The following is a 16,505-nucleotide window of genomic DNA, read 5'->3' as shown; positions in this document are numbered from 1 at the left end:
TTTAATGTCCCACTCCAATGTCATCACACATAAACTATCATAAACTATCACATGATGTCACTCTCTGAAGTCCGGCTCAAGTCATTTAGATATTTACAATATGACAGTATATCCCTGATAGAACTCTTACTATGCTCCCTAATATCACGGCCTAGTTTCACTCCTCAGTATAACTCTATCACGCTCTCTTTATTATTGAGCAGGGTGGTACGACCGGCTCTGCTGCATCATGCAGAAGGGAACAAAAGTAGGAAAAACCAAAGGTAGCTGAGGGGTCTTGTCGCGCTAAAACAAGCCCCCACAATGTCTCTCTCTCTCTCTCTCTCTCTCTCTCTCTCTCTCTCTCGATCTCTCTCTCTCTCTCTCTCTCTCTCTTCTCTCTCTCTCTCTCTCTCTCTCTCTCTCTCTCTCTCTCTCTCTCTAGTCAACGTTGTCGACCGGCGACGAGTCCACATGTGTTTTATTTCTTCATGGAAAAAGGAGAGATGAAGGAGGGAGGGCATTAGGGAGGGAGGGCTCTAAAGGTCTGCACCGGTGGTAACAAGGCGCTCTATCAGCGTGTTCCATCTCCTCCAGGACGCCCCCCCGCTGGAGAAATGTGCCACTCGGAACTTCTCAGACCGTTTTCTGCGCCCCGTCCAGGAATGTCCGATGAGGTCGAGATACTAACATGAAAACATCTGAAACCAGACCCGTCTCTCTCTCTGAGGGCTGAGAACCCGTCTCTCTCTCTGAGGGCTGAGAACCCGTCTCTCTCTCTGAGGGCTCGGAAACTAAAGGAGGCAGCAGCGGCTCTGAGCAGAATCACACGCTGAGCTCAGCACCTCCTCGTGATTACAACCAGACGCTCTCCTCCCCCCATACCCTGGTCTCCTCCCTCCCTCCGCTCTCCTCTCCTCCCTCCTTCTGTTATCCTCTTCCTCCCTCTCTCCTTCTCCTCCTCTCCTCCTCTCCTCCCTCCTCTCCTCTCTCCTTCTCCTCCCCTCCTCTCTCTCCTCTCTCCTTCTCCTCTCTCCTCTCCTCCTCTCCTCCCTCCTCTCCTCTCTCCTTCTCCTCCTCTCCCCTCCTCTCTCCTTCTTCTCCTCCTCTCCTCTCCCCTCCTCTTCTCCTCTCCCCTCCTCTCTCCTTCTCCTCCCCTCCTCTCTCCTCCCCTCCTCTCCTCTCCTCCTCCTTTCCTCTCCCCTCACCCTCTCTTCAAAATCTTTGCTCTGTTTTTTCTCTTTCCTGTCTACTATTTCCTCAGGTCTCTCCTTCTCTCCCACACTCCCTCCCTTGCTTCCTGCACTACTACACTACCACAATGAGAGTGGCAAGAAATGTTATTTGATTAAAATAAATTCTGATAATATTCTGAGATAACTTTTTTATTTAATTTCCAAAGTAGTGGCCCAGCTAATGTTAGTGTGTTAGTGAGAGCATGAGACTGTGTGTGTGAACACACTTTACATCAGCTCATGTTAGTGAGAGCATGAGACTGTGAACACACTTTACATCAGCTCATGTTAGTGAGAGCATGAGACTGTGAACACACTTTACATCACAGGACGCGGTGCTAAACATTTACACTTCAACTGTTTTCAGACTTAATGTTTCCCAGACTTTCTGTGCAAATTCATTGAGTCTTCCTTCATCGCCATCCCTCTGTTTCCCTTCTCCCCTCACTCCGTCCTCTCTCCTCCTCCTCCATCCTCTCTCCTCCTCCTCCGTCTCCCTCTCCCCTCCACACACACACACACACGCACCCAACCATTCCCCTTTCCCCTACTTCCCATTCGTCAGTGGTTTTGGGATCTAGAGAGTGAAGGGGGGGGGGGGGGGGGGGGGGGGTTGAGCTTGAACAGCTGTGGTGAGTTATGACTATAACCCCCCCCATAACCCCCGCCACAGCCCCAGCCCTCCCCCAAATCCTCCAACGTTGGCTCTCAGACATCAGTTTATTTATCCACTCCAGGACCTCTTTGAGCTGACCACCATTTGGTGATTCGTTCCCTCGGTGCTTTAAAGAAAAGACGAGATGTGAACGTAGGGCCAGAAGTCCCACTGCCCTCGCTGTCCCTACTCCAGAACGAGCTCTTTAACAGTTAGACGGACGGGTCGAACTGTTTTCTCTGCCGCCGTCACTTTCTGAAAAACTATTTTCTAAATGTAACCTTCACAGTCCCAACATAACGGAGAGAACGACCGGTCCCTGATCCACGGCCGTTGATCTTTATTCTTTAGAGTTCATACGAGTTCATACGCTCAGACCGCCAACAATTTTATAACCCAAATAATAATAATCGACCAAAAGTGTTGGCCTCTCCTGTTGGAGTTCACCTCCACCCACCACCCTAACCAGGTGTGTGTACCCACACCCACCACCCTAACCAGGTGACCTCCTCCACTACTAACCAGGTGACCTCCTCCACTACTAACCAGGTGACCTCCTCCACTACTAACCAGGTGACCTCCTCCACTACTAACCAGGTGACCTCCTCCACTACTAACCAGGTGACCTCCTCCACTACTAACCAGGTGACCTCCTCCACTACTAACCAGGTGTACCTCCTCCACTACTAACCAGGTGACCTCCTCCACTACTAACCAGGTGACCTCCTCCTCCACTACTAACCAGGTGACCTCCTCCTCCACTACTAACCAGGTGACCTCCTCCTCCACTACTAACCAGGTGTACCTCCTCCACTACTAACCAGGTGACCTCCTCCTCCACTACTAACCAGGTGACCTCCTCCACTACTAACCAGGTGACCTCCTCCTCCAGATCGTGGTGGGCGAGAGCTACCGGGTGCGCTTCCTGAGCGAGGGCTCCAGGTCCTTCGTGGGGAACCCCTACGTGGCGGCGCTCTACAGGCAGGTGGGCGTGTTCGTGTTCGGCTGCGCCATCAGCCAGTCGTTCACGGACATCGCCAAGGTGTCCGTGGGCCGTCTGCGACCTCACTTCCTGGACGTGTGTAACCCCGACTTCTCAACCATCAACTGCTCGCTGGGCTACATCACCGAGTACCAGTGCCAGGGGCCCGAGGCCCGCGTGCAGGAGGCCAGGTAGACTCCTGACCCCCACAACGCACGCCATAACCTGTTTAGAGTAGTCCTAAGAGTTGATAACCTGTTTAGAGTAGTCCTAAGAGTTGATAACCTGTTTAGAGTAGTCCTAAGAGTTGATAACCTGTTTAGAGTAGTCCTAAGAGTTGATAACCTGTTTAGAGTAGTCCTAAGAGTTGATAACCTGTTTAGAGTAGTCCTAAGAGTTGATAACCTGTTTAGAGTAGTCCTAAGAGTTGATAACCTGCTTAGAGTAGTCCTAAGAGTTGATAACCTGTTTAGAGTAGTCCTAAGAGTTGATAACCTGTTTAGAGTAGTCCTAAGAGTTGATAACCTGTTTAGAGTAGTCCTAAGAGTTGATAACCTGTTTAGAATAGTCCTAAGAGTTGATAACCTGTTGATAACCTGCTTAGAGTAGTCCTAAGAGTTGATAACCTGTTTAGAGTAGTCCTAAGAGTTGATAACCTGTTTAGAGTAGTCCTAAGAGTTGATAACCTGTTTAGAGTAGTCCTAAGAGTTGATAACCTGTTTAGAATAGTCCTAAGAGTTGATAACCTGTTTAGAGTAGTCCTAAGAGTTGATAACCTGTTTAGAGTAGTCCTAAGAGTTGATAACCTGTTTAGAGTAGTCCTAAGAGTTGATAACCTGTTTAGAGTAGTCCTAAGAGTTGATAACCTGTTTAGAGTAGTCCTAAGAGTTGATAACCAAGTTTAGAGTAGTCCTAAGAGTCGTGACAAGTGCTTTTGTCTTGTTTTTAAATGAATCTAATACATCCACGTCCAAGAGTGATCGTTGTTTTAGATTCACCTTGTCTGTGATTGGTCGATGCGTTGATGTGTTTGTTGTTTTAGACTCAGTGTGTCTGTGATTGGTGTTGATGTGTTTGTCTGTGATTGGTCGGGGCGTTGATGTGTTGGCTCATGCTCCGCCTCCTGGTGTTTTCCCTCAGGAAGTCCTTCTTCTCGGGACACGCCTCCTTCTCCATGTACACCATGCTGTACCTGGTGGTAAGAGCCCTGTTGCTACGCTGACATGTTAACTCTCACACTCACACACACCCCTGACGTGTGTAACCTGCTGTCCCCGTCAGTTCTACCTGCAGGCCCGCTTCACCTGGCACGGCGCCCGCACACTGCGCCCGCTCACCCAGTTCACGCTGGTCATGCTGTCCTTCTACACCGGCCTGTCCCGCGTGTCCGACCACAAGCACCACCCCGGAGACGTGCTGGCGGGCTTCGTTCAGGGCGCCCTGGTGGCCTACTGCATCGTGAGTTCAGACCGCGCTTCACCCACTGAACACAAGTCAGCTTACAGACCACCCACTGAACACAAGTCAGTTTACAGACCACCCACTGAACACAAGTCAGCTTACAGACCACCCACTGAACACAAGTCAGTTTACAGACCACCCACTGAACACAAGTCAGTTTACAGACCACCCACTGAACACAAGTCAGTTTACAGACCACCCACTGAACACAAGTCAGTTTACAGACCACCCACTGAACACAAGTCAGCTTACAGACCATCCACTGAACACAAGTCAGTTTACAGACGCGCTTCATCCACTGAACACAAGTCAGTTTACAGACGCGCTTCATCCACTGAACACAAGTCAGCTTACAGACCATCCACTGAACACAAGTCAGCTTACAGACCACCCACTGAACACAAGTCAGTTTACAGACCACCCACTGAACACAAGTCAGTTTACAGACCACCCACTGAACACAAGTCAGCTTACAGACCACCCACTGAACACAAGTCAGCTTACAGACCATCCACTGAACACAAGTCAGTTTACAGACGCGCTTCATCCACTGAACACAAGTCAGCTTACAGACCACCCACTGAACACAAGTCAGCTTACAGACCATCCACTGAACACAAGTCAGTTTACAGACGCGCTTCATCCACTGAACACAAGTCAGTTTACAGACCGCGCTTTATCCAATGAACACAAGTCAGCTTACAGACCGCGCTTTATCCACTGAACACAAGTCAGTTTACAGACCATCCACTGAACACAAGTCAGTTTACAGACCATCCACTGAACACAAGTCAGTTTACAGACCATCCACTGAACACAAGTCAGTTTACAGACCACCCACTGAACACAAGTCAGTTTACAGACCACCCACTGAACACAAGTCAGTTTACAGACCATCCACTGAACACAAGTCAGTTTACAGACCACCCACTGAACACAAGTCAGTTTACAGACCACCCACTGAACACAAGTCAGTTTACAGACCACCCACTGAACACAAGTCAGTTTACAGACCATCCACTGAACACAAGTCAGTTTACAGACCGCGCTTTATCCACTGAACACAAGACCACCTGTCAGAGGAAAACAAGATGCCTACAGTCAGGAGGTTCATAGAACCAAGAGCCAGCACTAACCATCACTAGGTTAACCCATTCCCCGTATACACTAACCACCACTAGGTTAACCTGTTCCCCGTATACACTAACCATCACTAGGTTAACCCATTCCCTGTATACACTAACCATCACTAGGTTAACCCGTTCCCCGTATACACTAACCATCACTAGGTTAACCCATTCCCAGTATACACTAACCATCACTAGGTTAACCCATTCCCAGTATACACTAACCATCACTAGGTTAACCCGTTCCCTGTATACACTAACCATCACTAGGTTAACCCGTTCCCCGTATACACTAACCATCACTAGGTTAACCCATTCCCCGTATACACTAACCATCACTAGGTTAACCCGTTCCCCATATACACTAACCATCACTAGGTTAACCCATTCCCCGTATACACTAACCATCACTAGGTTAACCCATTCCCCGTATACACTAACCATCACTAGGTTAACCCGTTGACCCCTGTTTTGAAATTAAAAAATGAAATTTCATTTTCCAAATTAGTGTCAGTGTTCTTTACTTTAAATTCCAAATTACTGTGTATTTTCATTTGAAGAATTTCAGTTTGCACTTTGTCTGTGTATAGGGTGGGCCGGGGATGGCAGAGGTTGGTGGAAATGTCATTATTTGCTGCGGGGCGCAGGCTTCGAAAATCTCTCTCTTTTTTGACCATAGGTCTGTTTGCATCCCTGGTTTGATCCTGATTCCTTTCTTATCCAAATAATACCAGCGATAAGACAGTGGCTGTTTATAGCGCCTTTCAAGTACCCAAGGACGCCTGACAAAAACAAGAAATGAACCTTTACAACGTTTACATAGACGTTAAACAATACATCATGTCATTTCTATCAACAGTGTATTATTATTATATCAAATAATATATCTGTTATCAATATGTCTTGCAGGGGAAACTCCACTAGTGTGTTTTTTTGAAGATTGTAATCTCTCTCTCTCTCTCTCTCTCTCTCTCTCTCTCTCTCTCTCTCTCTCTCTCTCTCTCTCTCTCTCTCTCTCTCTCTCTCTCTCTCTCTCTCTCTCTCTCTCTCCAGGCCTTCTATGTGTCAGACCTGTTCAGGCCCCGGGGCCGTCGTTCGCCCGTCTGCCCGACGCCCATAAAGAAAGACGTGGTCCCTCCAGCGGACATCAGGGAGCGCAGCAACCACCTCACCATGGCCTAGGGCCGACCCCTGACCCCTGACCCCCCAACCACCTCACCATGGCCTAGGGCCGACCCCTGACCCCTGACCCCTGACCCCCCAACCACCTCACCATGGCCTAGGGCCGACCCCTGACCCCTGACCCCTGACCCCCCAACCACCTCACCATGGCCTAGGGCCGACCCCTGACCCCTGACCCCTGACCCCCCAACCACCTCACCATGGCCTAGGGCCGACCCCTGACCCCTGACCCCCCAACCACCTCACCATGGCCTAGGGCCGACCCCTGACCCCTGACCCCCCAACCACCTCACCATGGCCTAGGGCCGACCCCTGACCCCTGACCCCCCAACCACCTCACCATGGCCTAGGGCCGACCCCTGACCCCTGACCTCTGACCCCTGACCCCCCAACCACCTCACCATGGCCTAGGGCCGACCCCTGACCCCTGACCCCCCCAACCACCTCACCATGGCCTAGGGCCAACCCTTGACCTCTGACCCCTGACCCCCCCAACCACCTCACCATGGCCTAGGGCCGACCCTTGACCTCTGACCCCTGACCCCCCAACCCACTCACCATGGCCTAGGGCCGACCCCTGACCCCTGACCCCCCAACCACCTCACCATGGCATAGGGCCGATCCCTGACCCTTGACCTCTGACCCCCCAACCACCTCACCATGGCATAGGGCTGACCCCTGACCCCTGACCCTCACTACTGCTTCCACTGAACCAGACCCCAGTCGTCTGTCCTCAGGAGGAGGACCAGTCGTCAGGAGGAGGACCAGTCGTCTGTCCTCAGGAGGAGGACCAGTCGTCTGTCCTCAGGAGGAGGACCAGTCGTCTGTCCTCAGGAGGAGGACCAGTCGTCTGTCCTCAGGAGGAGGACCAGTCGTCTGTCCTCAGGAGGAGGACCAGTCGTCAGGAGGAGGACCAGTCGTCTGTCCTCAGGAGGAGGACCAGTCGTCTGTCCTCAGGAGGAGGACCAGTCGTCTGTCCTCAGGAGGAGGACCAGTCGTCTGTCCTCAGGAGGAGGACCAGTCGTCTGAGGAGGACCAGTCGTCTGTCCTCAGGAGGAGGACCAGTCGTCTGTCCTCAGGAGGAGGACCAGTCGTCTGTCCTCAGGAGGAGGACCAGTCGTCTGTCCTCAGGAGGAGGACCAGTCGTCTGACCAGTCGTTGGTCGTCAGCTGACTGCCGCTGAAACGTGACGCTAGCTAAATGTGAAACTAGCTAAATGCTAGCTAGCTTCTGGCTCCCTCAGATAAAGCCTGGATAGCTTCAGAAGCGGGACAAAACCAAGCATCCAGGGCTGACCCCCCCCGGGGCAGACCCCCCCCTGGGGCTGACACCCCCCCCCCCCCCCCTGGGGCAGACCCCCCCCTGGGGCTGCCACCCCCCCCCCCCCCCCCCCCCCTGGGGCTGACCCCCCCCTGGGGCAGACCCCCCCCTGGTGGCTGACCCCCCCCTGGTGGCTGACCCCCCCCCTGGGGCAGACACCCCCCTGGTGGCAGACACCCCCCTGGTGGCTGACCCCCCCCCTGGTGGCTGACCCCCCCCCTGGTGGCTGACCCCCCCCCTGGTGGCTGACCCCCCCCTGGGGCAGACCCCCCCCTGGTGGCTCCCACCGGCCAACGGCTCAAACTGAACTAAGAAACTGTGAACCAGGAGTGACTCACCGCGACACTAACTAGTGACAACAAAACAAATTCCTTATTACAGGAAGGATGTTTGAATGGTAATTGTTATATATATATATATATAACATATATATGTGTGTATCTATATGTATTTGTGTGTCTGTGTGTGTGTGTGCGTTTATCAAAGAAGAGTTACCTATAAGTTTGATACATAGCACAATTTTATCCAAAGTCATTATTAATTGTCACCACTTTAACACACTGAAGTGAAGCCATTCTGGAAAAGCTTTGTAAGTGCGTTATTTTTTTATATTAGATATTAATAATGATATCATTGTAATTGTACAGTGAACTGTTGTAGAAGAGGGGCCTTTCTGCTGGCCTGGAACGGCCCCGCTGTTAAAGACTCACCAGGGACCCTTCACTCCTGAGTGCGCCTAGGTTTTTTGTCTGTCTGTCTGTCTGTCTGTCTGTCTGTCTGTCTGTCTGTCTGTCTGTCTGTCTGTCTGTGCATATGTGTTCATGATAATGCTTCTCTGTTTTAGTTTTGCTCCACTAAAGCCTCTTAAGACGTTGTTGTGCATGGAGTGGCACACAGGGTCACCTGTAGCTCAGCCAGTGGGTCAACCCAGCAGAACGATGTCTTCAGAAGGTACCAGCTGAGTGGAGAATACTTCAACAAAGCTGAGACTGGACAGGGGGAAGAACTGACAAAACAACTCACAAACACTGTGGAACTCATTTTTAAACTTGGCATACTGGGTTCATGAGACCGGTCCTGATAATACTACTCTGAGTACAGATACTGGGTTCATGAGGTCCTGATAATACTACTCTGAGTACAGCAGGACCCAAACAAACAATGCTTGTGTTTTGTAAATTTTTGTGAAAGCACAAGGTGCTGAGAAAAATGTATAAGCCGATTGTGACAAAGGAACTTTGTATTACATAATCTTACTTTTTGAATGAGTCAATATTGCTTCCAATAAGGCACTGCGTCGTTGTTATTGTTCATTACATGGTTTTTTGTAATGTGTTTTTTTGCAAGACATTGCTGTTCACCGTTCAGCAACATGTAGTTAGGCTGAGTCTCCTCAGAGTCACAGTAAAGACCACTAACCTGACCTGAGTCAGTTGGTGAGTCACAGTAAAGACCACTAACCTGACCTGAGTCAGTTGGTGAGTCACAGTAAAGACCACTAACCTGACCTGAGTCAGGTGAAACTATTGGCACAAATGACGCTCTTACTTTGTTAACGTTAATAAGGAGCCTATCTCTCTCTTTTCTGCCCTAAATATCTTTGTTACATTACCATATGAAAGTATTTAGGCTGAATGTACCATACTGTACAATACTGTCTGCTTGTGTTTCAGACCTGTGTATAAAGTCCAACATGCTGCTTTCCATTGACTGATGTATTGAAGTGTGCTACGTATATGTTGGCATTTAAGGAAAGTACAAAAAAGCATTCCCAAAGTGGATTGTGCATTTGTTAAAAAAACTATTAAAGTTCTGATCATTTTCTCATTTGTCTCGTTTGAGTTTTTGTTTGCCACGGCCAAATGTTTCATCGAACGTCGTCATGTCTAATAAAGAATACAGAGAAGATCAACCAAGCTGTGTGCGTGCCTTTGCTTTCAAACCCTTTAAAGTGTGTGCCTGGCTCTGACTCTGGTCATACATGACGGAGAGGGATTTGGGCCATAGTTCTGGAGCTGTGTGTGTGTGTGTGTGCCTGCGTGCGATGGTGGAGACATGGGGCGTGGGTCCATAGTGGAGTTCAGTTCTTCACTTCCTGTAGGGAAATGGTGAACATTCCAAGGTCTTTAACCCTTCCGCCTGACGGCTGGAATAACACGAGTCAGGACCCACAGAAACACATTCAAGAGTACGCCTCTATCCCACCTCCACTGTCCGCCCACAGCTCCCTAGGACCGGACGCCGTGGGGGCCTTCTCCTGAACAGAGGAGGCTGATGAGGCTTTACTTCTTTAATTCTGGGTTTTAATTTAAAGCTGAAGCCAGGGGCGGCTTTCAGGGCCGGTCACATGGTGCCTAGGCCCCTCTGAGAGGGCCCCTAGCCCCCTCTGAGCGGGCCCCTAGGCCCCTCTGAGCGGGCTCCTAGGCCCCTCTGAGAGGGCCCCTAGGCCCCTCTGAGCGGGCTCCTAGCACCCTCTGAGCGGGCTGTGAGCGGGCCCCTAGTCCCCTCTGAGCCGGCTCTGAGCAGGCCCCTAGGCCCCTCTGAGCGGGCTGTGAGCGGGCCCCTAGTCCCCTCTGAGCCGGCTCTGAGCAGGCCCCTAGGCCCCTCTGAGCGGGCCCCTAGGCCCCTCTGAGCGGGCTGTGAGCGGGCCCCTAGGCCCCTCTGAGCCGGCTCTGAGCAGGCCCCTAGGCCCCTCTGAGCGGGCTCACTCGAGGGCCCAGAGCCAGCAGAGTTGATTTGTTTTGTATTAAACTAGTTTTGCCGTTGCGGCCGCGGGCCGCTGGCCTTTAGAACGGAGGTATTGTATAACAATGACCTTAAGGTAAAACATATGATATGTCTTATCTTAAGGTCACGTGAGGCCTCTCATTGTGCTGTAACGGGACAGAGAGGAGCCTCACTTCTGTAGCTTGTTTCACTCCCTGCTCACCATCTTCTTGGTTTAGTCATTTCTGATTTCCCTTTCTATCTATAACTCTATTTTTATATCGCTCTCTTTCTATCTCTATCACTCTATCTCTATCACTCTCCCTCCCTTTGTCTCTCTTTCTATCTCTATCACTCTCCCTCTCTTTGTCTCTTTCTATCTCTATCACTCTATCTCTATCACTCTCCCTCTCTTTGTCTCTCTTTCTATCTCTATCACTCTATCTCTATCACTCTCCCTCTCTTTGTCTCTCTATCTCTATCACTCTCCCTCTCTTTGTCTCTCTTTCTATCTCTATCACTCTATCTCTATCACTCTCCCTCTCTTTGTCTCTCTTTCTATCTCTATCACTCTCCCTCTCTTTGTCTCTCTTTCTATCTCTATCACTCTATCTCTATCACTCTCCCTCTCTTTGTCTCTCTCTTTCTATCTCTATCACTCTCCCTCTCTTTGTCTCTCTTTCTATCTCTATCACTCTATCTCTATCACTCTCCCTCTTTTTGTCTCTCTTTCTATCTATATCACTCTATCTCTATCACTCTCCCTCTTTTTGTCCCTCTCTTTCTATCTCTATCTCTATCACTCTCCCTCTCTTTCTATCTCTATCACTCTATCTCTATCACTCTCCCTCTTTTTGTCCCTCTCTTTCTATCTCTATCACTCTATCTCTATCACTCTCCCTCTTTTTGTCCCTCTCTTTCTATCTCTATCACTATCTCTATCACTCTCCCTCTTTTTGTCCCTCTCTTTCTATCTCTATCACTCTATCTCTCTTTGTCTCTCTCTTTCCTACTATTAATCTCTCCTAACCCTATTATCTACTCAGATAACCCATGGATCTGCAGGTCTTTGGGTGAAGCAGACCTTCAGTCTGGTCTTGGTGTTTGAACCATGCTGGTGTGTTTTCTCAGCTATCTCCGGATGTGGACGATGCCATTAGGGCTAACAAGCAGACCTTCCGTGATAACTTCAGAAACCAACTGAATGATGTATTTATTTGGTTCTGAGCTGGAACACACAATCTCTCTATTTTGTCTAGCAGCGATTAGAAACACACTTTCTAGATCACTGGTGCTTGACATGCTAACAGCCCGTTCTCTTTCATGTGGTCGCAAATAAAGGAAATATTTTCCCCATAGAAATGTGCCCCCCCCCCCCCCCCACACACACACACACACACGCACACACACACACACACACACACACACACACACGCACAAACACAACTACACATGCACACACAGGGTTGGATGTTGTCTGTCGTATGTTTAAAAGCTCAACACAATATTCCACACAACTCTGATCCTTTACATAGGAGAGGGACATCAACAATGTATTTCTGATCACACGCAGTGAACCAATCCACTTGGCCTAACCCTCTGGGGGTATAGAACATATCTTTTGAAACAATAGTATGCCGTTGAAAAGGGGGATGCTATTTCAGCAGGTCTATTCTGAGGCCTATAGAAGGAGGACTCCCCCCATTGTGAGCCACAATAGAGCCACACTAGAGCCACACTAGAGCCACAATAGAGCCACTTGAGTCTGAATGATGAGGAAAGGAGCAGGGGGCGACAGAGACGACGTGAATAAGAATAGGGAGGGGGCGACGGGAGCCAGGCACCGAGACAAACAAAGGCTTTGGTTATCGTTTTATCTCCGATTAAAAGTCAAAAATAACATTTTCTGTGCCAGCTCCCTTCTCAGTCCCCCCCACCCCCCAGTGGGGCTGACGCCAGTGGGCAGGACGGGTGGTTGTTGTTAAGGTCACCCTGCCACGGGCTGACGAATGGAGAGGTGGAGGGAGGGAGGGAGGGAGGGAGGGAGGGAGGGGTGGGAGGGAGGGAGAGGTGGGAGGCAGCAGCCTGCCTGATAGGTGACCTCATTAAAACCCAGACTCTGTTTTATTCGTTCCAGGAGCTCCACGAGGCCCCCGGAGGCTGCTCTGGTTTCAGTGTTGGGTTTGTGGCTCTCTTTGGGCCCCGGGGCCCGGGCCCTGACGTCCACAATGACCCAGAGAGGGGGGGCTTCAGGGGCCTTTAGAAATATCAGGGCCCGAAAACACATATAACAATAAACACGTACAGGCACATAGCTTATACACACACAACAGGACAAGTACACAATATATATATATATCTTTATTTATCCTTTATTAATCCTTTATTGAACCAGGAAGGTATATAAATATAAATATATATATATATATATATATATATATATATATATATAATATATCTCTTCTTCAGGGAAGATGAGCCGTATGATATTTCATATTCCAGACAGTACAGAGAAAACAAAGACAAAAAGCTAACGCAACAATTAACTAAAACACACAACAAAGAGGACATCAGAGAGTTAAAAGAAATGTGCAGTTAAATACAGCGACATTTTTCTGTTTGAGATGTTTTTTTATGAAAATAAAAACTTCATTTTGATATTGAGGCTATTGATTTGCTGGGGCTGGTAGGGCTGAACCAAAGCCATTGATAGCAGCGGTGTGTACAGACGCTGAAGCTGAAGCTAAGGGCGATGGCTGACACATGCACTAAGCGTTGACTGGCAGCTGTCAATCAGATGGGCTCTTTAGGCCAGGGTTCCTTCAAGAGACCGAAACAAGTGTTTCTGACAAAGGCTGAAAGCGCTTCAACGAACATTGTGAGATTATAAAGTGTATTTCTTTACATTAATGTATGTAAACCTATTCTAGTTATACCCCCAAATAAAATGATTAACCACAAATGTAGTATAATATGAGCCCTTTGTATTTGTCCTTGGTATTTGGTCGTCTTTTACTATTGATAACTTTTGATATGGTTCTCTGTCTGTGTCCCCTCCGCTCACCCACCCATCATTCTGAATGAAGCGCTTTCTGTCCACTGGTCAGGTTGTTGTTTTGATCTCTCTTCCTCTCCGTTCTCTCCTCTCTCCAGTTCTACAGTACTACTCTCTGAGCGTGTACACGTGAGTACTACACTCTGAGCGTGGGCAGTGGGGGAGTGTACATGTACTACAGTACTACTCTCTGAGCGTGTACATGTACTACAGTACTACTCTCTGAGTGTGGGCAGTGTACTAGAGTACTACTCTCTGAGCGTGTACATGTACTAGAGTACTACTCTCTGAGCGTGTACATGTACTACAGTACTACTCTCTGAGTGTGGGCAGTGTACTAGAGTACTACTCTCTGAGCGTGTACATGTACTAGAGTACTACTCTCTGAGCGTGTACATGTACTACAGTACTTAAGTCCAGGGATGCCATAAAGTCCTGAGCGACTTTAGTCTAAACCTCCAGACTGAGCCTCCTCAATCAAGGAGGATTCTGGGACTTCTGGGGGGGGGTAAGTAATTCCATCTGGCTTCTCTCTCCAAGTCACTGGAGAATGTAAACACACAGCGGGGCTGGGGGGGGCCATGCTCATGCCATCATTCTTGCAAGTGTGTGTGTGTGTGTGTGTGTGTGTGTGTGTGTGTGTGTGTGTGTGTGTGTGTTGGTCTCTGCCTGTCTGGATGGGTCTTCCAACTCTTGAAGCACACACACACACACACACACACACACACACACACTCCTCACACACACACACACACACACACACACGTAGCACATACCAGCACACCCACTCTCACCTTGGTAGAAGCAGCGTGTATGGTAACACCATATGATTATCCTGTTCTAATGCTGTTCATCCTGGTTTCCTCCTCAGGGGAACGCCCGGTGGACTCAGAGTCTGTTAGTGACGGCTTGCCGCCGATGAATTGGATAAAAAAAGAAACATTTGTAATTGCATCTTTATTCAAAAACTGAACATTACTTCAAACTCACAGTGTAGACTGAAGTGTAAAAACAACAGGTTATTGCTCCAACGTCCCTGAGCTATTAAAAGTCATATTAAATGATAAAATAAATATTAAAACATATATATATATAAATATATATATATATATATATATACACTTATATACACTTTATAAAAGAAAGGGCCGGGGCCGGGGCTCCTGTAATATATCATATTACAGGTTATGTTATAACCTGTAATGACAGGCTGTGGTATACGGTCATTATACCACAGTTAAGGGCCAATGTACGGCGACCCCCACACAATAACACACAAAAATACACAAAAACACACAATAACACACAAAAACACATGGCTCATTTCACACGGGCTTCCCCCCCCCTCACAGCCCCCCCCTCCCTCCCCCCTCACAGCCCCCCCTCCCCCCTCACAGCCCCCCCCCCCCCTCACAGCCCCCCTCCCCCCTCACAGCCCCCCCCCCTCACAGCCCCCCCCCCCCCCCCCCTCACAGCCCCCCTACCCCCTCACAGCCCCCCCCTCACAGCCCCTACCCCCTCACAGCCCCCGCCCCCCCCTCACAGCCCCCCTACCCCCTCCCCCCTCGCCTGTAGCCGCAAAAACTAGAGAAACAAAAACCTCAAAATCTGGCCCTCACACCATGTATGTTTGTGTGGTCACATGTGTGTGTGTGCAGTGGAGGGGCCCTTGTGTGACGGGGCCCAGAGAGGTGAGACAGCAGGAGCAGCTCGCCTCATTCAGTCTGACCTCCTCTCCTCCTCTCCTCCTCTCCTCCTCTCCTCCTCCTGTCTCTGGTCGTCTGCCAGGTGACCTCTCTGCGGTCCTTTCTTAAAGTCATTCCTCCGGCGTACGGCTGTGCCCCCGCCGCGGCCCCCAGGGGCCCGCTAAGAGAAAACACAGGATTTACAGGAACTCAGACTCAGAGAGAATGAAGAAACACCCGTTTCCCCCCAAGGCGTCCGTATCTCACAGTCCTAAATGTGTCATCAGTCAGTCACTGCGTCCTGTTCGCTGGACTCTGGAATGTTTCTCCCTCCGTTCCTCCGAGGAGGTGGAGGCCGTGGCTCAGAGTTCTGCAAGCAGAGCCAGATCCAACATGGACCCCACTGCACTGTGGGAGGGAGACAGGAGGGTCAGGTTGTGTTGGAGGTGCTGAGGGTGGAGGTGGTGGAGGAGGAAGGGCATTTGTGGTTGTGGTGGTCGATGGAAGATGGAGGGAAGGTTGTTTTGCATATTTGATCTCGCAATAACAGCCCTTGTGTGTCAGAGTTTTGTTTGCTGTGGTGGTGTGTGGTGTCCATTATTTTTGCGGCAGAGTTCCAACACTTTTTTCCCTGTTTGAGTTTCCTGGCTGGTTAGAGATCAGCTCAACAAGGTGATTTGGACTGTGCTGCAAGCGTTTATCCTCCAGGAATCAGAGCAGGTTATTGATTTGTTTCACATGGCCCACTTCCTCTACATGAACAACTATTGCCGCTTTTCCACCGACAGTTCCAGCTCAACTCGCCACGACTTAGAGCGGCACGACTTGGTTTGGTTCAGGACACATCTCCATCTGAAAGAACCTCTTCAACGTGGGCGGGTCGTAGAGAACCTCTTCAACGTGGGCGGGTCGTAGAGAACCTCTTCAACGTGGGCGGGTCGTAGAGAACCTCTTCAACGTGGGCGGGTCGTAGAGAACCTCTTCAACGTGGGCGGGTCGTAGAGAACCTCTTCAACGTGGGCGGGTCGTAGAGAACCTCTTCAACGTGGGCGGGTCGTAGAAGAGAACCTCTTCAACGTGGGCGGGTCGTAGAGAACCTCTTCAACGTGGGCGGGTCG

At 49.8% G+C, this 16,505-nt stretch overlaps 1 protein-coding gene across 1 annotated transcript in view; it reads left to right on the top strand.

Moving 5' to 3' along the window:
- LOC311360698 (phospholipid phosphatase 3-like) overlaps positions 1 to 6,748 on the top strand; it is a gene marked incomplete at its 5' end in the record, with an annotated part of 13,878 nt that extends 7,130 nt beyond the window's left edge. The window contains 4 exons of the mRNA XM_084480807.1: positions 2,762 to 3,042; positions 3,992 to 4,049; positions 4,133 to 4,309; positions 6,493 to 6,748. Of these exons, the coding sequence (XP_084336933.1) occupies positions 2,762 to 3,042; positions 3,992 to 4,049; positions 4,133 to 4,309; positions 6,493 to 6,621 (645 nt within the window). The 3' untranslated portion in view covers positions 6,622 to 6,748. The remainder of the gene's footprint in view (positions 1 to 2,761; positions 3,043 to 3,991; positions 4,050 to 4,132; positions 4,310 to 6,492) is intronic.
- Between the last annotated feature and the right edge of the window lie 9,757 nt (positions 6,749 to 16,505).

Source organism: Micromesistius poutassou (genome assembly GCF_964030765.1).
Source record: "Micromesistius poutassou genome assembly, chromosome: 16".
Classification (NCBI taxonomy): Eukaryota; Metazoa; Chordata; class Actinopteri; order Gadiformes; family Gadidae; genus Micromesistius; species Micromesistius poutassou.
This window is presented reverse-complemented; position numbering and strand designations above follow the sequence as displayed.